The following is a 22,607-nucleotide window of genomic DNA, read 5'->3' as shown; positions in this document are numbered from 1 at the left end:
TTCATTTGTACCTCACATGGTAGAAGGGTTTATTTGGCTCCCTCTTCCACCCCTTTCCCAGGACTTGCTGTGCTTTTTTTCTGATTATGATGATCTAGGAGTGTTTCTCTGAAGGAGATAAGGATACAGCATGACTATCATTAAAACACACACATACACACACATGCACGTGTACCATATGCACACGAGGTCTAATTGAATTTCAAATTAAAACTTTTAGAAGGGATATTATGTAGCTTATATCTGAGCATGGGAGATGCTCTCAGTTGATTGTACTTTTAATTAACTGGGTAGTATTTTGTTAAGGAGTCAGAAATATAAGTATGCAACATAAAAGCATGGTTCCTTGCACACACCTGTCACTCTGAGCAGTCTTCCCAGCAAGTGGTGTCCCTATAATCACAGCTCAGATTAGATATCCCTGGTGAGCACGGCAGAAAATAGCGGACTATAATCGATGAATCAACTAAGGATAAGTACTAATCACCAGCTTCTCTTTTGTTACTCTTCCTTTATCTCTAACAAAATGCATGTTCTCACTGGCTTGTTAAATGGCAGTCATTTTAAATTTGCTCATTGAGTTTCCATGATCAAAATATAACAATGTACATTGCTATGAATATATGATTTTCCCCATGTTGTAACATTTTCAAATGCAGTTTCAATGAATGAACTTTAGCTAGCTTTTAACTGTTTTCCTTACTTCCAGCTTTTCTTCCTTCTCATCTGTATACAAATACAATGTGGATTTTCTTGTATATAACTAAGGATTTTTTTGTTTGTTTCAAATAATGGTTGGAACCCAACTCAGATTGGCTTACAGAGGAAAAAAGAGAATTTTTGGACTCAATATAATTGGGAAGTTTAAGTATAAAACTGTCTTAAGACACTGCTAGACCTTAAGCCTCAAATTATCTCTCATCAAGGCTCGGCATTCTCAGTGTTGCAACTCTGTTTTCCTTTGGATGTTAGCTTCGTTCTCAGAAAAGCTCTCCCCACAAAGTGGCACTGATGGCCACCAGCAGCTTTAAATTGAAAGTCTATCAGTTTAGCTACAGCAGGGGAAAGACAGGCTCTTTCTAGCAAAAATCCCAGGGCTGGCTTTACAGTCTAGCTGGTGAGTTAATGAATCCTTGTGGCTAGAGAATGGACTATTCTGATTGGCCAGTCCTGGTCATGTGCTCATCAGTGGGATTGAGGCAGGGGAGGCATTCCACAAAGGAAAATCAAGACACTGTTCTCAGAGAAAGAGGAAATAAATGGTCAGCAGAAAATTAAAGCAAATATTCACTTTCATGAGGAGTTTCCCTTGTTAACAGTGGGAGGAAGTGTGATAGGATGACAAAAGCTATGCAAGATAAAGCTTGAGTTTCAGAATTCACAACCCTGGATTGAATTCTCAGTTTGGTTAAGTGCTAGCTGTGTGACTTTGGCAAGTCAGTTAACCTCTTTGACCCTTAGTCTCTTCATCTAACAATAGACATAAAGTCTCAGAGGTTGGAGGAGAACGAAAAGGACAGTATTTGGCACTTGTTAATACTTAGTAAAGAGTAAATAAATAAGATGAACTGGTTTTTGTTACTTTTAAAAATTACAGTATTTATTCTGGAGTGGTTCATATACTACCTCCCAGAGGGAAAGTCACAAGCTCTCAAGTCTCAGTTTCCTCATTTGCAAAACGAATTAACTACTTAGTTGACTCAAGAAATATCTATGAAGAGAATACTTTAGGCATTTTTCTAGGCACTGAGGTTATAATAGTGATCAAGATATAACTATGCCCTGTTGAAACTTATATTTTAGTAAGGGAGATAGATCACTACTAAAGAAGCAATGGTGTATATATAAGGTGTGTACTAAGAAGAAAAACATAGAGTGGATACAGAGGACGGAAACTTTCAGAAAATGAGGTCTGAAATTTTATTTAAATGGTCAGGGAAGTGACAGCCTTATTTCCTGTGTCCCTAAGGAAGTAAGGGAGTGATCTACATGGTAGCATTCCAGGGAGAGGAAACAAGTGAAAAGGCTCTGAGGTGAGAGCCTACTGTGATGGTCAAGGAAAGACACAAAACCAAAGAGTTCAGAGGTGGTGAGGGGGTGGGGCATGGCTAACGTTGAGTTGGAGAGGAGCTGGGACCAGATCATGATAAGGAGTTTGGATTTTATTTTAAGCATGACAGAAAGCCACTAGAATTTTATATAGGCAAGAAATGATCTGACTTCCATTTAAAAAATATTCTGGCTACCATGGGGAGAAGAGATGATAGTGGAGCTAGCAGGAGACCAGTTAGGAAAGTTAGGAGAGTAGTTAGGACACCAGTTGGGAAAGGAGATGGTGGCTTGGACTAGTGCTGGTTTTGGAGGTAATGAAAGTAAGTCAGATTGAGGAATCATTTTCAAAGCAGAGGGAGTGAGTTTGCTGATAGTTTGATTGTAGGGTGTGAAAAAATGTGTTTTATCTGTGCAACTGGATAAATAGTGGAGCCATTTACTGAGATGGAGAATACTAGGGGAGGAGTAGGTTTTTGTGCTGGAGTGGGAAGTGAAGGGTTTAGTTTGAAATGCTTTTTAATCATACAAGTTGAGATGTCAGGTAGGTGATATGAGTGTGGGAAAGGCCTAGACTTTATAACTTTGGAAATCTCTAGTGAACAGACCGTCTTTTAAGCCATGGGAATGGATGTTAATCTGTTATTTTTTGCTCTTTCCAGAAACATAGGTTATTTATACGATCTGCATTAGGACACTAGCTAGTGAAAATAGGTAACTGTATTGTTATGATTAAAATAGTATGAGTATTTTCAGTTTTTTTAACCGTTTTTGAGGGTGGGTAATCGTATCCCTTTGAGAATCTAGTAAACTCTTGATCATCATCTGCCTAGAAGAAAAATAGATGTGCACACACATCATCTCACTTCAGGAATGATTTTAGATAGAGGAGTACAAAGGATGGAACCCTGCCACTTCAGTAGTTAGGGCTTTGTACTTATGTACTTCAAATAAAAGATTATTCCAGATTCAAAATGTAAAAGAGATATAAGTAGACAGAAGTGCTTTGCTTGAGGTCAGAGTAGGGGATTGAGTCCTGTAGGCTGAGCCTTCCTCATACCTGTCACAAACCCAGAAATGCCCTTGGGAGCCCTTGTTAATCTTAGAGGCTTTAAAGAATAAACTTTGAAAAACACAGAGAAATCCATGTCCTTTCCAGCTCTGGTGGCCTGCCATTCTTTTCCTGGCTGCCAGGCATATATGTTTGGTTCACCCTGACCGAGGAATCCAAGGGCCCAGGCTGAGTTTCATGGTTTTGTTATGTAGATAAACAGATTTACAGTTTCTTCCCTGTAAAATTTTATTGGAAAACCAGCAGATGGAATTATAGAATGTCAGAGCTTGAAGTAAACCCAGAGATCATCTCTTCCAATCCCTTCTGTTTATTGAGAAGTAGAGGATGAAGTTAGAAGGAGAAAGCGTTTTGCTTAGGGTAACCCCAAAAGAAACAGACTGAGATCCACCCCTACATTCTCTGATTCACCATGTTTTAGAGCAAATGTGGTGAAAAATATAGGAATTCTTCTGAAAACTGAAACTACACAGCCAGTTCAGAGAGCTGACTTGGTGGAGATCAGTGAGTGTCCATCCGTTAAAGGGTGTAAGGTCTTCTGAGGGTCTATGCTAGAGGAACTTACAGTAGTTTGAAAGTTGATTCCTCTTCAATTGTGAGTTCTTAGCCTGGGGTTCATGGAGGAGCCTCAAGGAATTACGGGCTCCCCAGAAAGTGTGTATGTATGTACATGCACATCTATTTTTTTTTTTTCTAGGAAGAGGGTTCTCAGGAGTTTACTAGATTCTCAAAGAGATTTATCCATCCTCAAAAAGGGTTTTTTAAAAAAACAATCTGAAAAATCCTCATAGGAAACAAGATGGCTGACCATTTTAGGCAGTGTACTATTTTAATCATAACAATGCAGTTGCCTGTTTTCACCAACTAGTGTCCTAATGCAGATCATATAAACAAGCTATGTATCTGGGAAGAGCAAAAAACAACAGATTAAACATGGAGTAAAAAGAAATACTTCTACGTTTTAATCTCTAAGAGATTAGTCAAATGTAAAGGAACTTTTTGCAGTACTCAGCTGTGCCATACCTCAGTATGCCAATAGCTTTTTGCTGTAGTGTTGTTTATTAAATACTTTTCTGACACATTACAAAAGTCCTAATAATTAGGAAGCAATGATTATTTGGCATTTTTTCCCTTCATGACTTTTATTTTCCTACATAGCTTTCTTATCTAATCTCTTTTTTATTTCCCCATTATAGTACCCTGTGCACACTGAAATCCAACTCACCCATGCCTATTTCCTGTAATGGACGAACTTGATGCTAATGTGAGGTATGTTACATTTCTGTATATATTGTGCTGTAAATTGCGGTCATTTGAACTCTAAGGTCTCTGAAAAGTCTGTTGCCGTAGAGTTACAAAGCTAATAGATGTGGATTTTCTTCAATATTTCATATATAATCGTGAGTGTGGTACTGTTTGATTATTAATGTTTTTTCATTTCTGCTTAAATGATAAATATAATACGACTATAAATGATTCCAGATGCCTATACTAAAAGTCTGCATTACGGGAGATGCTCCTCCATGAAAATAGATATTCATCTCTGTAATAGGAAGAAAGAAGATGTATTTAAATGGGGGTAAAAATAGCTTAAGAATATTTTTCTGTACATCTAAACTTTAGATATGCGTTTAAATAGCTTTTTGTGACAAGTGCTAGTTTGCCAGTTCTTTTATCAACCAGGTCATTAGATTATGTGACATGATGGTTGCATGGTATAGTTACATAAAGCTAAATGATTTTTGTTTTGTTTTTCTGTAATTTCCTGCAACCCTTGGAGATCAAATAATAGGATGGCTTCTAGGGATTTTTTTTTTTTTTCTTTAAAGGCTTGCTGCATTTCATTCGGTACAACCAAATATTGTGGAGAAAATTGTATTCAATAAGGCTTAAATGTTATGAATTGGCATTTGAGGCTGAAGATATCATCGATATCAATAGCTGGAAGACATGCTCAAAAAATACATTCTTGGTGCAATCACAGGAGCAGTTTTTCTTTCATTTGAGATCTGTAGGAAAGCACATTTCAGGTATAGGTCAGGGGCACTACGCCTCTGTGTTTGATGTAGGAGAATGCTGTGACAAAATGGAGCTGTCAAATATCTTGACGGAAACTCACACAGAAACTCTAGTGTAATGTGACTGGAGCTGCAAAGATGTACTATCACCCCAATGCAGGGGTTCCTTAAAGATAGAATATGTCTCATGAATAATCCCTGGCACATGGTGGGTACTTAATAAAGAGTTATTGATCAGCCAGTAATTGAGCTACATATATTTCAAATAGGGTGATGTTCTAGTACACTTAGGTATGCACAGAGAGTCTATATTCAGCAGTAAACCATTTTACACTCCCAATGGAAGCATCGTGGACTTTGATATTTACCAAACACACTGACTTGGAGCAGTCTTAGGACTTTAACAGAGATTTTTAGGCTAGTACCACATACTTAATTTTCCTCTGAAAATTTGTGGCATTATTTGCACAGAGAAAGCATAGTGGAATCTAGAGAGTCTCCATTTTATTTTTATTAATTAAAAGGCCGAAGTGAGCAGTGTCAATGGTGATGTTTATCAAATTATTTTAAGTTTCAGACATTGTATTAAACTGGATCAGTTGGTTAAAATCAGTACTTCTTTTTGGATGATTCAGATAGTATGATCCCTAACATTTCCAGCTTTTCAACATTTATTTATAGCAGCATTGGATTCTAATAGCAGAATACAATTCAATTAAATGAACATTAGCCATTCTCCTGGGTGCTGTAGATCTGCAATGCAGGATACAAGATGATATCACCCCTCCGAATCTTGTCTCTGGACTATCCTCTCTGTTTGATTTCTAACCTGATCCCATCAACATATGCTCATCCTCACCTACTCCCCATCTCTACCCACAATGTTAGTAACATGCAAGTGCCACAGACTTTCCAGCCATTTCCTTCTCAGTCCACCCTCTGGGTGTCCCTACATAGTAAAGGACCTTTATTTACCAAATTGTGATGCATGGATCAATAGTAGTGCATGATGATTTTAGGTGGTACATGAATATCTGTTTTATTTTTTTAAAAATATTTATTTTAAGGTAACCTTATGGTGGTAATACTATTTTGCCACTGATAGTAGTGAAATAGAGTTTTCTTTTAAAATACATTTACTTAAAATTTGAAAGTTTTTAAGTAGTCTTTAAGTAGTCTTTAAGTTTTACTTAAAGAAAAAAATTATTAGCAGTGTTTTTTCATTATTATTATTGGCCATTTTGGGTTTTTGTTGCTGTACGCGGGCTTTCTCTAGTTGTGACGAGCGGGGGCTACTTTTTTTTTTTTTTTGCGGTACGCGGGCCTCTCACTGTTGCGGCCTCTCCCGTTGCGGAGCACAGACTCCGGACACGCAGGCTCAGCGGCCATGGCTCACGGGCCCAGCCGCTCCGTGGCATGTGGGATCTTCCCGGACCGGGGCATGAACCTGTGTCCCCTGCATCGGCAGGTGGACTCTCAACCACTGTGCCACCAGGGAAGTCCGGGGGCTACTCTTTGTTGCAGTGCGTGGGCTTCTCATTGCGGTGGGCTTCCTGTTGCAGAGCACGGGCTCTAGGTACGCGGGCTTCAGTAGTTGCAGCACGTAGGCTCAGTAGTTGCAGCACGTGGGTCCTAGAGCGCAGGCTCAGCAGTTGTGGTGCACAGGCTTAGTCGCTCTGTGGCATGTGGGATCTTCCCAGACCAGGGCTTGAACCCATGTCCCCTGCATTGGCAGGCGGATTCTTAACCACTGTGCCACCAGGGAAGTCCCTATACAGCAGTGTTAATTATATTTATCACGTTGTACTTAGGCGTTTGCATCTTTTACCTGCCTTCATCCTTGTTAAGAGAGTAAATCCTAAGAGCTCTCATCGCAAGAAAACGTATTTTTTTCTATTTCTTTAATTATGTATCTGTGTGAGATCATGGATGTTCACTAAACTTACTGTGGTACTCATTCCATGATATATGTAAGTCAGCATTATGCTGTACACCTTAAACTTATACAGTGCTGTAAGTCAATTATATCTCCATAATGCTGGAAAAAAAGAAAAATAATATGTACTTTTAGAATATTCATTAATAAATGAATGTGAAAAAAATCACAAGGGTACTATGCAGATGACTAGGGTCCAGAAACCCATGTTCTAGGTGTAACTAGATAGAGTAAATTTTATCATTTGAAGAATAGGAACCAGAAATTTTTTTTGGTAAGGAAATGTCTTCACTTGGTAAAGTGCCTGTATAGAGTGAAAGCCAAAGGGTCTGGGTCCCTGGCACAGGAGAGGAATTTTTTAACTTGCTCTGAAGACAGGAAAATGAGTGACCAGAGGAGGGAGAAGGTAGGAAAAGAGAAGATTCAGAGAAGAAGGAGAGTCTGGATCCTGCTTAGCAGAAGGTGGGATTTCTAGCTGCGTGGTGGCTGTAAGACGTTGAGAGGAGTTAGGTTGCATCTTTTTGTTTGTTTGTTTAAAAATGCATGATGTGTGCTGACCCCTCCCAGCACTGAGTTCTTCAGCAAAATTTTCTACCTTGGCTAGGAAAAGAGTGTGGAATGTGTGAGGTCATCATGAGCTATAAACTTAACGTGTATTATCCTTCTCATTTTTAAAACGATCCTCTGAGGCACATCATTATTATCCCCATTTTACAATGTGTGATAACTAAGGTACAAAGAGGTTAAGTAAACTGCTCAAGGTCATAAAACCACACTGCCTCCTACTATACTACAGGTATTTTATATGAGTGTGTGTGTGTGTGTGTGTGTGTGTGTGTGTGTGTGTGTGTGCGTGCATGCATGTGTAAATTGGTGAGATGCCTGACATCCCCGTCTGGGTAAACGTAGTTTGGAAGAGAGAATGCATGTGTGAGAATGAACAACCCAAAGGCACAGGATGAGTGTGAATCAGAAATCTGAGAGAAAGATTTCTACGGGCTATAGAATTGAGAGTCTCCAGCCAATTTTCCCCAGATATCAGGAACAGAGAAGTCCTAGTTGACACTTAGGGCTAAATAAAAGGTCTAGCATTTAAGTATTTTGTCAGGTCATACTGTTTACTTAATTTTTGGTTTGTTTGGTTTCATTTCATTGAGTTTGCTATTTCACCATGATCCTTGCTATTGTATATGTACCAGTGTTATTGACTGTAAACATCAGAAACTAACTTGCTGGGCTTCCCTGGTGGCACAGTGGTTAAGAATCCGCCTGCCAATGCAGGGGACATGGTTCGAGCCCTGGTCCGGGAAGATCCCACATGCCGCAGAGCAGCTAAGCCTGTGCACCCACAACTACTGAGCCTGCGCTCTAGAGCCTGCGAGCCACAACTACTTAGCCTGCATGCCACAACTACTGAAGCCTGTGCACCTAAAGCCCATGCCCCGCAACAAGAGAAGCCGCCGCAGTGAGAAGCCCGCGCACCACAGTGAAGAGTAGCACCTGCTCGCCGCACCTAGAGAAAGCCCGGACATAGCAATGAAGACCCAACCCAGCCATAAATAAATTTATAAAAAAGAAAGAAAGAAAGAAACTAACTTGCTAACATATTCAAAGGTAATTTTTGGGAAGCTACAATGTATATGTTCCAAGAATTAAGATGAAAATTCTGGGGGACCAGGTTTGTAAATAAACAAGAACTTTGAGAATTCTAGTAGAGCTAGGAAGTGGAACAGTGGCCAACCATGGGAAGAAGTGGTCAGTACATTTCTGCATCATGGATAATGTCCAACCATTTCCTCTTTCTATATGCTACTCAAGAGTCAGAGTCAGACATCTGATTGACCAAGCTAAGTCATGTGACCACTTGTTGTCCATTTCATAATGGGAGGCAGGTATCACTCAAGATGACATGCAGTGGAGGAAAGTTAAATCCTCCAAAGTAATTGGTGCTTTTTAGGAAGGGGGAATTGAGGCTTCGTAGCCAAAATATGTTAATGTCCAGCTCCATTCGTTTTGTAGCGGTTGGATTTATTTATGGTATTTCAATAATGCTGCTCCATTGGTAAATAAAAATATGTGAGGGTTCCTTCATTAGTTTGATATAATTAGTTAAGCACCTAAACGATGTGCGAGGAAGAGTTAACATAAGTGCCTGTTCTTAAGGATCTCAAGCAAGAAGACAGTTGCACAAATAGCATTTAATACAATGACAAAAGAACCCAAATAGTGGGCTATACAATGAGCTGTATTCTCTGTGAACTAACTATAAGGGAGGACTAAAAAAAAAAAAAGAAAGAAATGCTAGGTTTGGATTTTAGAAATAGGAGAAGCATTACAAGCATTTTTACTCTTAAGAGCTTTCACTGCAGAGAACAGTCGATATAGGATGGATTGACTCAGGATGAAAAGCTAGCAGTGAATCAGGCCCTGGTTGGAGCGGCAAGTTCCCGATGAGTCTTGTCCCTTGGTAAATACTGTAGTGTCTCACAAACTTAGTAGTCACCCCTTTCCAGGCAGTCTGACACCCACCTGATGTCAGTTTTTGGTCTGTTTGCTTCTTGTTGGGGCTCTAGAGGAGACAGCTGCATTCTTTTTGAAGGGTTGAAGAAAGGAAAATGGAAACAGTGGCTTCAGTGATTTTGTAGCAGATACTCTTTGAGGATATCATTGGCCTGTGTTTGGGCAGCGAGCCTGGTGGTGCCTTACCCCAGTGCTATCCCTAAGCCCCTGAGGCTGCTTAATGCAGCCCTGAAACACTGCCTGACTTCAGAGATAACCCATGCCTTCTGTTTTGTTTTAACTACCAGATTCTTCCCACTGACATGTGGTTTTCCTCAGCTCAAGTGTGATCCCTAAAGGCCACCTAGGTCTCTGTTCTTTTCTTCCTGCTGTTTATTACACTTATACAGTTTCTGCTTTCTAAGAATTTTTTTTTTCTATCAATTTCTAGTTCCAGAAAGTACAGGGTTCAGGCAGACGTAAGGGGAGGAAAAGTCCAAATATACACACAGTTGCTCTTAGGAGATTTCTCAAGATAAAGACCTCAGACTTTGAGTGGAGAGAAAGTTTATTTTTTAATCTTGATTCTTTTTAGCTGTGGCTTCTTCCTAGCCTTGACTCATCACCCTGCCCCAGTACACTTTCCTGCTGCACTGCCTCTCTTTAGTAAGAATACCTTGGTTTAATACTGTTTCTCCTCTACAGAAAAGCTGTTGTGCTTTCTCATTAATGTTTCTCATTAGCAACCAAAAAAGCATCGTATAGGAATGATTAATCATATAAATGGTAGCATTTCCCTCCTTTTGCTACGGTTTCTAGCAAAGTCAGAACCAAATTTATAACTACCACTGGCAACTATAGAAGATCTCCAGGCACTTATTATGGTTATGGCTCTAACATGCCCTTATTTTATTTTTCCAGCCCTTTTTGTCACTTCATCTTACTTTGTTTGCTTTCTTAACTACATCTTATATTGTTTATTTTTGTAAGCCACTTTAAGGAAAGAAGGAAGAAAGATAGGGAGAAAGGAATCCAAGAAGAAACCTTTTTTCCAGGGGAGAATCTTTCTTCCTTCTTTGGTAGGGCTTGATGCCATGTGCTGGGGAGCCACTAATCATTGAACAGAAGATCAAGATGGCAAGCTTTTGTATAAAACACAAAAAATCTGAATAAATGCCAAAAGCTGAATACTCTAAAATATAAAATACATACACGATGTAAGTACAACCACCTACTGTACACACATCACAACATTAATTAAAAGCCGTGACAAAGAAGAGTATCTGGCTTCGAGTTACAGTTAAACTTTGAACAACATGGGTTTGAACTGCTTGGGTCCACTTACATGCAGACTTTTTTCAAAAGTAAATGCTACAGTACTGCATGGTCCGAGATTGGTTGAATCCATGGATGTGGAACTATGGGTACTGAGGGCCAAGTATAAGTTATACACAGATTTTTCAACTGCTCAGAGGGTTTGTGCCCTTAACCCCCGAGTTGTTCAAAGGTCAACTGTAATTACCCAGTTGCTTTAATTCTGTCATGGCACTAATTTGCAATTCATTACTTCAAATCAAGAAATAAAATTAATTGTAAATCAATGTGACTACGAGAATTAATTGAAATGATCCAATTTTAGCAAAGAGAAAAAAGAACAATTTTTAAAATAAGAGAGTTGATTTCTGGTTTGATTATTAGTACTGGTGACAATACTTATATTTCACTAGTCTCAGGATGAAGTTGGAATTTTTAATGCTAAATATTCTAAAGTCTTGAAATAACTCCTAGAGTTTAAAATCAATGTGTGCAAGTTGTCAGCCCTAAAGACTTATCAACATGTAATTGATTTGAAAGCAGAGTTAATTCATGTTTGTAACCTGGCAGTTGCAACTGTGAACATGTGCAACTTTAAGTCAGTGAAACGTTTTGCAGGAAATCTCTCTTCAGACTTTGAAATTGTGACATGTATTAGCATATAAGGAGAAAGTGAGTGGGTACCATTTAAAAGGGGTTATTTTTATGTTGCTTTAGAAATGTAAATGAGAATCATACTCAACTTTATTGCTTGACTGATACAATGGTGATTATTCAGTTAGTCTTCTAATTAGATCATGAGCATGGTGACTATGAACTGGAACTTACCCTGTAGTGGAAACCCCTGTTCCTCATGGGGTCACAGGGGACCTTAAGGGGGAGAGTGACATTTATGTTCCTAAAACAATGGTCTCTTGCAATGGGTGAAATTCGCTGGTTGTGGCACAAAGCTAGCAGTCCTCTACATCAGGGGGTCCCCAACCCCCGGGCCTTGGACTGGTAGCGGTCCACGGCCTGTTAAGAGCCGGGCGGCCCAGGGCAAGCAAGCGAAGCTTCATCTGCCACTCCCCATCACTCACATTACCACCTGAAGCATCCCCCCCCACCTCCCACCCCCGCACCCCCCCACCTCCCACCCCCCCACCCCCCCCACCCCCCGCCTCCGTGGAAAAATTGTCTTCCGTGAAACCGGTCCCTGTTGCCAAAAAGGTTGGGAACCACTGCTCTACGTGATGTCACACTATACAGCTTCTGAATTACATATATCACAGTGATTTCAACTGGCAGCATCACAGGAAGCTGGAAGAGTGGGATTTTGGGAAACAAAATGATGTGGGTTCAAGTCTTGGCTTTCTCATTCACTAGCTATATGACCTTGAGCTAATTATTTCATTTTCAGAGCCTTTAGTTTTGGCATCTGAAGATGTTTTTTGGTAAGGATTATAATGTAGGTAATACTCTTAGCATAGTATCTCACACAGACATGGATCGAACAAATGGTAAGTGTTGTCTTTAGTGCTCACAGTAACCATGAGATATTGGCTTTATTACCCCTAGGACTGATAATTAACTACTCTGTAAGTTTCTTGATTGCTTAAATTTGGTGTCCATTTAATTGGCTGACCTTATTAATCAGTTGTTAACTTTTTTTGACGATTTGTCCCGGATTGTGCCCATTCTCTGTTGAGGAAACTGAGGCTCCCAGAGGTGATAGAAATAAGGGGCATAATTGGGATGAGACCACGGCTCTTCTCTGCCCTATTTGGCACTGTTTTCTCTTTACTCTGCAGCTTCCATGAATGTGGATCCATTCCTTTTTGGGAATTGGAGGATCTAGGGTTCAATCCTGTGTCTCTTTGACTCTTAGTCTTGTGTTCTGTTCAATAAAGACAGCTCTCCATTATATGCAATGCATCCCTAGATTGAAGATCTTTGTTTAGAGGAAAACACCTCTGACTTGTTTCTTCTTCTATATTTATCAGTGTCCAGTTGGGAAAATAGAGGCTGTTTAATAAATTTCAAGAAAAGGAGGTTTAATGCAGGGCATTGGTCACAAAGCTCCCTGGAAGGGCAAGAAGAAGGGGATGTTAACCAGAGGTCATGAAGCTTCACGGATCTGCTGCAAGCCCTGCTCCCATCACATCTGTTGCTTAAGGAGTCATCATTTGCTGCTGCTCTCACTGCTAATGGCACCTCCAGATATTGGAGAAAAAGGTTCTTTTTCCTTCTCAAAGTCCAGTTTCCCATTCTGAACCTCCTGTGGAGAACATAACCAGAAGCTAGCTGGCAAGGAAGTATGGAAAATGTAGTTTTTAGGCTTCTACCCTTTCTGATTGAGATAAGTGCCATCATCCAGAGTCACATTTCTAGTAAGAGGTGAAGCCAGTGTTTTCACCCAGTTTGTTTGATGTCAGAGCCTAAGTTTCAGTTTGCTTGTGCAAAAATTTCTGTGTTGTAGAGTATCTGTTCTATACATTTTTAGACTTGGGTTCCCAAACTAAAGGCCTGGCACATGTTTTTCTGGCCTGTCTCAGTTTTTTAAAATTGACTTAAGCACCTGTGGGGAGGCTGGGCACTCTCCAGTTTACCAGAGAAACAGTGAATCCTGTTGCCTTCAAAGAACCATTACGTTACCTTCCGTAGCTACAGTGTCCAGTTGGTCAGGGAGTTCGATCTACCTACCACACCCTTGAAGGCTTTTTATTTTATCACTTAAATTTTGAAAACAGTGGTAAGAATCATTTCTAATTTTATAGATCATATTATGACTCTTAGTACCTGCTATTTTTTCCCTGGAAATTTGTCTTATTATCATTTAGCAAATAGGGTTGTACTGAATTAAAGAACTTTTTTCAATTAAAGAATTGGAACAGGTTTCTAAGTAAATATCTGTTAAGCGATTACCACTTTATCAGTCAGGTAATGATGTTCAGGCAATGTTCTTATTTGCATTTCTAAAGAACTCTAAGAATAATTTTTTTTTTTTCCACTCTCCTCCGCCTACTCACTTGCTCCTGAGCTTATAATGGCTTTATTAATTTAAGTGCTTGCAAAAAGTATTATACAAAGTACTCATCCTTGAATGTTCAATACTATCTTGCCCTTTGCATAACAGATACAGATGCATATTTATTGTAAGGTCTCACTGTCGACAGTGTAACTGACGTTTTTAGCCTTACCTTATCTCAAATGCCAGCATTGTTCATTATGTATAATTATTGCAATCCAAACCGTCAAAAGTTGAATTCTAGAAAAAGTGTATGTGTAGATAGTATAGAACTCTGAAGTTGCTTTTTAAATATGAATAAAAGACAATTTCTCAGCATTCAAAAAATATTGGTAATAGTAAATGAAGAAAACTAGATATGGAAGGTTCAGAAATGTGACCAGTCTGCACAAAAGAGGGAAAAGTCATGTCAGGTATTGTGGGAGGATGACTCTGAGTACAGGCTGAATTACAGTGGATGACAGGAGTTACGGGCTCAGGGACTCAGGCGACTGTTATACTTGTCCAAGGGATGGTGGATAAGGACCGGAACTAGGAATGAGGGAGTAGGGATAGAGGAAGAAGACACAGATTCTAGAGGAATTTAAGAAGTAGAATTCATGGTAGAAGGTGACCAATTGAACGAGAAAGAAGAGGAAGACATTTTGAAGGTGACCATGGAGCAGTAGGGTGTCTGAAGAAATAGAGCATAGTTCGGAGCTGGTGGAGATGGAGGAAACTGTGAGACATTCTGGTGATAAACATCTAATAGAAAGTTGGCTAAATTGGTGTGGGGCTCAGAGGGGAAATGTTTGGGGAAAGATTCTGATCCCATCTGATGCATGATGGATCGAATGGAATAGAAATTGATCCCCAAAGCTCTAATTATCTTCTAGACAAGAGAAAAATGAATGTAGCTCTCTAAATATTAATATCAAAGAGACTGCCTGTATATGAAACTTCTTCCTTCTTGAGACTTCAGGGGTTATTTCATTCTCTAACTTGCAAGTAATAAGGAAGTTTTGCACAATTAGGATGTGTGTAAGAGTTACAACTATGACCCTACTGAATTCCTAACCTCAGAAAACTTACACGAGCAAGCCACCTCCTGTACATCTGGAAATACTAAATTATTTCCTTTGTACTTTCATTTCTAGTCAGTGTGATTGTGGGAATTGAGTCTAATATTTTTCATGGTAAATAAATGATTTATGACTCATGGGGTTATGATGTAAGAAATGCACAAGTATTTGGAAAATAAATAGTGCATTGATTTACTGTGAGTTTTAGACAGGCTATGTTAATTAAGGATTTCAACCAATGTAGTACTTTAGTAAAGGATAGGATAGAATTCCCTCTGTAAAAGGGAATGTTTTCATGGCTTGTCCTGGGATTGAATTTTATCATTGCATCACTGACAGAAGTTTTGAAAACAAACTGAGTTGCCTCAAAGAATCCTGAGAATCAGAAAAACGTGGCAGATTTCTGTTTGCAACTACAAACATGTTATTTTCTACGGTTGTGTTACTGATGGGCTATCCAGTTTGACACTCCTAATTGACAGGAAGAAGTACCAGCCAACCAGTCTTCTAACTTGTTGAGAGATTTTATAGGCCTCTCAGACCAGTTCTCTGGTGAGTCAGCCTGAGGTTGGGGTTATGACTTTTTTATACTAGTGAAAGAGGAGTTGGCTCTGAGTAAAGATCAGCTTTGGAATCTGGGAAGCGCATTTGTGGGAACAAAAGCAGAAGAGAGAAACATTCAATCCACTTCAGAAAAAAACTTTGCTTCTAAGAACCTCCACTTTAATTGTTTTCAGGAACGTTGATGCTGCTAATTAAAAGTAGCAAAGTAGAAAGGTATTTAAAATATCTCATCTAGTCAAAAAGCCCTAAGCAGTTAGTCATATTTTTTAAAAATTTGTAATTCATATTTGATTAATTGTGACATGCTTCTATGCAAGTTATGCTGAACTGATGAGGTTTTACTCTGGAAAAAAAAAATAACTAGTAACCTTTTTACACCAGCTTAATTTTAGGACTGTTTTATTTAGAATTATGTAACCTTGACTCTGCAACCCTCTCCTCCTCTTCCTGTCATTTCTGTCGTTAGACCTCACCATTTCTTTTCTGAGCGATTGGCGTCATTGCCAAACTCCTTTCTTGACTATGGCTGTCCCACCTCCAGTTCATTTAGAAGTCACATGACTGGCCATCTTTCTATAGCTTATGATTAATCATGCCCATCCCCTGTCTTTTGTCAACTTCCTATTTACGCTTTGAATTCAAACTTATCTTCTACAGACCCACAAGCCTTCCCAACCTCCCCAGATCTCTGTATACAAATTGCTGTTATCAATTGTTTGTAATTGTCAGAGTTGATTGTAGTTATTTGTTTAATATGTCTACCTCCTCTGCTGGATTTCATGTGGCCAGTATTTATCACACTGTCTGGCATATTACAGTGTTGGAGGAATTTAACTAAAATTGAGAAAGCCTTTATATTTCACTTTACAACTCTTTAGACAAGATCTCATCATCACTCCAGGCCTGTCATAGACAGGTTTGTGCCCAGTAGATATTAGCAGCCACCACCTCTTCCTCCCACCCCCCATACACCAAATTTCACTTGGAGTTATGGATTCGGAGGCTATGAGATTCGGAGGGGAGACAGGAGGATGGAAAGAACACCTGTTCTCTATTTGAAGTTGAGAAAGCCTCTCCAGTGGGGCTGTTTACAGATTCGCAGCATGACCTCTAGTGACAGGCTCGGTGCTCCCTTTATTTTGCGTCCTTTACCTGGGATGGACTCTTTTGCAGTGCTGCCACCACCATTCCTGCTGTGTCTCACTAACAGGTATCGAGCACTCAATAATGTAGGTGCTGTGCTAAACCCTATATCACTACTTTTTCATTCACTCCATATAACAATTCTGTGAAGGGGGTGATCTTATCACCTGCATTTTATAGGTAGTAACACTGAGACATAGAAAGATTAATTAACTTGCCCAAGTTCATACAGCTAACACATGGTAGAGTCAAGGATCCAAACTTAACGAGGTCTGACTCCTGAGCTCTGTCTCCTGACTCCTGTACTGCAGCTTCCTCTGTACCACGGTACCACGGTGGTGCATTACTGATGCTGGTATTATTATGCCAAGCTCTCAGACCACCATTACTCATTTACTTCTATAACGTCTGCTACTACTTCAACTATTATTATTAATTCTCTTATTTCTACTGTCTTTAGTACCACAACTTTGAGTTCCTAATACTTTCTTTGTTCCAAATACTATGCTAAGTGCTTTATCAACAGTGTCACTGGGGAACAATACAGGTGGCCAACTCTGAGAAAGAAAGCCTGTGTCATCCCAGAGAGAGGAGCCCGTGTGCTCTGTGATCAGAGGAGATTGTGCCCTTTTCAATAGGCTTTCTGTTTCTCTTTGTCTCATTCTCCAGGAATTCTTCCTCACCTCTAATAAGAAATCCATTAGTTGTATCACTTCTGTTTTTTTTTTCCCCCATATTCAGAGGAGACTGAGATTGGCTGGGGACCTAGAATGTTAGCATAATTATGGTCCTTCAGAGACCTTAAGAGAGTTGAAGGCTCTCCCATATCAGAATTCCCACTGTGGTATCCTAGAAAGTAGATACCTGCTTCTGCTTGAAAATTCCACTCCTCTTTTTAAGTATGTCCAGATAATTGGTTAAATTAGACTTAATCATCAGTTCAATCCAGATTATTATGTATTTCAGTGAAGAAAAGCAACCATGGTGAGACTGTCAAATTATGTAATATTTTAATAGTCAGGTCTGGCAATAGGTTTTATTTTACAGACTATTAAGTTTGCCCTCTGCGCCTTTACTCTTTCTCTCATTTTCTGTGCTGTTGTTTAACATGCTACTTTGTCCAGTTGCTGCCCCTGTCTCTTCCCACAGAGCAGGCATCATCTGCATCTGCCTCCAGGGAACAGGTTCACTGGGCTGGACGGCTTTCCTTAAGGCAACTTCAGGGGGCTAGTTCTTTCCTATCTACTTGAAAGCCAGGAGCCCATTTCCATCTCAGCCCCTCCTGGGTTTCCCAGGCAGATAACTCTAGTTTAAGAATGACTGATGCCTTTTCTCTTCTGTCACCTTTTCCTGTTCCCTGCTGTCTTTTCCTCTCCTCCTCTTCCTCTTCTACATTGTGTTCCTGGCATGTCACCTTGTATCCCTCTCTCCCTGTCTCCCCTAGTTCTCTTTTTCTCTTGCATTTCCACTCTGCTTGGCACTTCTACTCTCATTTACAACCCATCGTTTTCATCCTCTTCTTTTTTCTCAATATTTTTATCTCCCCTAACCCCTTACTTAGTTCATTTTCAAACATTTTTCTTTTGTTTTACAAATGGATTTTTAGGAATACTTGCATACAAACTTGACAGGTATTCACCAGCTATCTACAATATGTATGGGTGTTTGTGGTTGAAAAGAAGTGTGAGATAACAGTCCTGGCTAGTGATAAGACCTCATATTAATAGTTTATTTACAAGGTATTTCAGAGTTTACAGTGTGCTTTATTTTAAAATTTTTATTGGAGTATAGTTGATTTACAGTGTTGTGTTAGTTTCTGCTGTACAGCAAAGTGAATCAGTTGTATGTATACATATATCTACTCTTTTTTAGATTCTCTGCCCATATAGGTCATTACAGAGTCTTGAGTAGAGTTCCTTCTGCTATACAATAGGTCCTTATTAGTTGTCATTTTTTTTTTGGCCGCATCACATGGCTTGGGGGATCTTAGTTCTCTGACCAGGGATCGAACCCATGCTCCCTGCAGTGGAAGTGCAGAGTCTTAACAACTGGACCACCAGGGAAGTCCCTAGTTACCTATTTTATATACAGTAGTGTGTATGTGTTAATCCCAATTTCCCAACTTATCCTCCTCTCCCCCTTTCCCCTTGGTAGCCATAAGTTTGTTTTCTACATCTGTGACTCTATTTCTGTTTTGTAAATAAGTTCATTTGTACCATTTTTTTTAGATTCTACATATAAGTGATATCATATGATACTCATCTTTCTCTCTCTGACTAACTTCATTCAATATGACAATCTCTAGGTCCATCCATGTTGCTGCAAATGGCAATATTTCATTCTTTTTTATGGCTGAGTAATATTCCATTGTCTATATGTACCACATGTATATCCATTCTTCTGTCAGTGGATATTTAGGTTGCTTCCATGTCCTGTCCACGTCCATTGTTACCTAATTCTCACAACATGCAGCAAAATAGGGCAAGTATTATTAACCTAACTTACAGATAAAGGAAATGAAATTTTTTTTTTTTTTTTTTTTGCGGTACGCGGTCCCCTCACTGCTGCGGCCTCTCCCGTTGTGGAGCACAGGCTCTGGACGCACAGGCCCAGTGGCCATGGCTCATGGGCCCAGCTGCTCCGTGGCATGCGGGATCCTCCCGGACCGGGGCACGAACCTGCGTCCCCTACATCAGCAGGTGGACTCCCAACCACTGTGCCACCAGGGAAACCCAGGAAATGAAAATTTGACAGGTTATGAAAAAGATTTTTTGTGCTTAAGGTCACACCACTGGTATATGACAGAACCAAGATTAGAATGCAGGTGTTTTGATTCTGAGTCCAGTGTTATTTTTACTATATATTGGGCAGTAAGTACACACAACAGTATCATAAGTATATCAGCATGGTAACAGTGGTGTTATATGGTGCTAAAATGTAAGTAGAGAGACATGATGTAACTAGGTGTTTGTTCTACGTTGGGATATGTGGAACTGTTAACTGAAGTCTGGTGAGAAGTGGTGGAGACCTAAAGACAAATTATCCATCAGGATAGGTTTGTTTACAAAGAAATATAACAGGTACATGATGGAATGATTAGTCCATGAAGTGATGTTATAACAAGCAGCTGGCATCAGGCAAATCCAGCAAATGGTAATATTCCTACCCAGCAGTGGGGTATCTGGAAGTTGACCATTTAAAATCATATAGATCATTGTCCTTAAGGAAGTTTCTCAAGATGTACTAGGGACCAGTGGGAAGAATGGTGAGGGAGACCTCTGATGCTGAAGTGACTGGGGTATGGGAGGTTATTACAAGAGGAAGTCAGAAACATAGGGGTGCATTTGGATACCAGTCAAAGCTGGAATGCAAATTGGCAGGTGGGTCTCAGGCTCCATACTGAAACCAAGAGCCCAGAGCTGGGATGTAACTCAAATGAGCAGTAAGGATGACTTGATGTCGAGGATTGTCAGTAACTCAGCATGAAATATTGAGGTGACCTTTGAATTCTCTTGATTATGGATGGACCAGATTTCCAAGGCAGGTTCTAATAAAGAAAATGTGCCCTACAGACCATTTGTTGAAAAGGACAAAATAAAGGGAAAATTCAGGGTGAGCTTACATCAACAGGGGAGACTTCATGAGAAGTTACCTTTGAAATACAGGAAAAATATAGATTATCCATGTAGTGGCTAAATATTGGAAGAGTGCTGTTAGTCAGAATTCTTCCAGTCTCAGGCCAATTCAAAGTAGCTTAAGCAACAGTGAGAATTCATTAGCTCACCAAACTGAAAAGTTCAGGAGTGCAACTTGCTGGACCAGGGTCTCAAACAAGATCCTTGGAATTGGTCTCTCTCTCTCTCTCGACTCTGCCATCCTCTTAAAGCAGGGCCTTTCAATGTAGCAGTGCCTTGAAGTTCCAGGCTTACAACCTATCAGCTTCTAATATGGATATTACAAAGGTCTTCCTTCCTAACAGAGTCCCACAATTAAGTCCATTGGATCAGTTTACATCCATGTAACCATCTCTAAACCATTGTGGTTTGCATTATATTTCTATTGAAATGTCTAGGGGAATTAAATATGGTAATTGGCAAGGCCTAGATTCTGTGCTGTCCCTGGAGATGAGATGGGAGAGAATAGGCTCAGTCCCACCCAAACTGCAAGATGGTTCCCCGAAGAAAAATGGAATTCTTTTACCAAATGAAGAGGGGATGCATGCTTGACAGCTTAAAATTGCAGATGTTCAATACAGGGGCCAAAATCCTTGCTTAGAGGAGACTAACCTCAGAGATCTTTGAGGTTGAGTTGTGAAGGAAATCCTTTGTTCACTGACGTAAGAGTGTATCATTTTGCAAATTTTTGTATAATTGTATCATTATGTAAAATTATTGTATCACCATGGTGGACCAGACAGAGTTTAGATCAGGAGTTTGATGTAGTTGGCACGTACTGAGAGATAGGTATGCCAGGTGATAGGTTCCAGTGAAATTGACAAGACCATAAGGATCAGGTGGCTCTTAGGATTCAGAGAGAGCAAAAGTCCAGAGAAGATGACTAAGAGAGCTGGCAATTGTGCTGGTTGGTAAATCACACTACAGTTTTTCATTCCAAGGTACAAGCTTGGTTTTCATGCTCAGTTATGTATGAGCAGCCCTGGAACTCTTGATAACAGGTAAAAGACTTATGCTAGAAATACCTCTCAGTGAACTGGCTTCTTGTTAGAAAATGGGAGACACAAAGTTCAAACACTTCTTTTGAATTTCAAAGCATTTCTTCTTGTTAACAAGCATTAATGACTCTCCCTCATTCAAATAAATGATTGCAGTTGACAGTAGAAATGTAAATCTCACTGTAACTAATGATGCTGCTGATATTCCTTACCTATTTATGGATATTATTCTGACATATACGAATATGATTGTATACATATATGGTAAGTGGTTGTACACGTGAGGAGGTGATGGTGACTGTTCTTCTAAGTAAGTGTATATTCCTGAGTGGGTGTGAGTTGTGGTGTGGATACAGCAGCTGTTGAGTCTCAATGTGGTTTTCTTTTTTTTTTTCTTTTTTAACATCTTTATTGGAGTATTATTGCTTTACAATGGTGTGTTAGTTTCTGCTGTATAACAAAGTGAATCAGCTATACGTACACATATATCCCCATATCCCCTCCCTCTTGTGTCTCCCTCCCACCCTGCCTATGCCACCCCTCTAGGTGGTCACAAAGCACCAAGCTGATCTCCTTGTGCTATGCAGCTGCTTCCCACTAGCTATCTATTTTACATTTGGTAGTGTATATATGTCTGTGCCACTCTCTCACTTCGTCCCAGCTTACCCTTCCCCGTCCTCTCAAGTCCATTCTCTATGTCTGTGTCTTTATTCCTGCCCTTCCACTAGGTTCTTCAGAACCATTTTTTTTTTAAGATTCCATATATATGTGTTAGCATACAGTATTTGTTTTTCTCTTTCTGACTTACTTCACTCTGTAGACAGACTCTAGGTCCATCCATCTCACTACAGATAACTCAATTTCATTTCTTTTTATGACTGAGTAATATTCCATTGTATATATGTGCCACATCTTCTTTATCCATTCATCTGTCAAAGGACACTTAGGTTGCTTCCATGTCCTGGCTATTGTAAATGGTGCTGCATTGAACATTGTGGTACATGACTCTTTTTGAATTATGGTTTTCTCAGGGTATATGCCCAGTAGTGGGATTGCTGTGTCGTATGGTAGTTCTATTTTAATTTTCCACTTACAGCACATCTGAATTTGGACCAGTCACATTTCAAATGTTAAATAACTACATGTGGCTAGTGGCTACCATAATGGACAGTGCAGTCCTAGAACCAAGTTCCAAGATCAGCAAATTACTGATCAGCAAATGAGCCACCACTCTCCATTCTTATCCCACCCCTCATCCCAACTGCAGATGAT

General features: G+C 39.7%; 1 protein-coding gene across 1 annotated transcript in view; it reads left to right on the top strand.

Moving 5' to 3' along the window:
• The first annotated feature begins 4,317 nt into the window (after positions 1-4,317).
• The window catches only part of HTR4 (5-hydroxytryptamine receptor 4), a 130,069-nt gene continuing 111,779 nt past the window's right edge, over positions 4,318-22,607 (top strand). Inside the window, exon 1 of the mRNA XM_065873948.1 lies at positions 4,318-4,390. Within this exon, the coding sequence (XP_065730020.1) occupies positions 4,365-4,390 (26 nt within the window). The 5' untranslated portion in view covers positions 4,318-4,364. The remainder of the gene's footprint in view (positions 4,391-22,607) is intronic.

This window comes from Phocoena phocoena, chromosome 3, assembly GCF_963924675.1.
Source record: "Phocoena phocoena chromosome 3, mPhoPho1.1, whole genome shotgun sequence".
NCBI lineage: Eukaryota > Metazoa > Chordata > Mammalia > Artiodactyla > Phocoenidae > Phocoena > Phocoena phocoena.
Note: the sequence above shows the minus strand (reverse complement) of the source record. Positions and strands in the feature narration are given on the sequence as shown.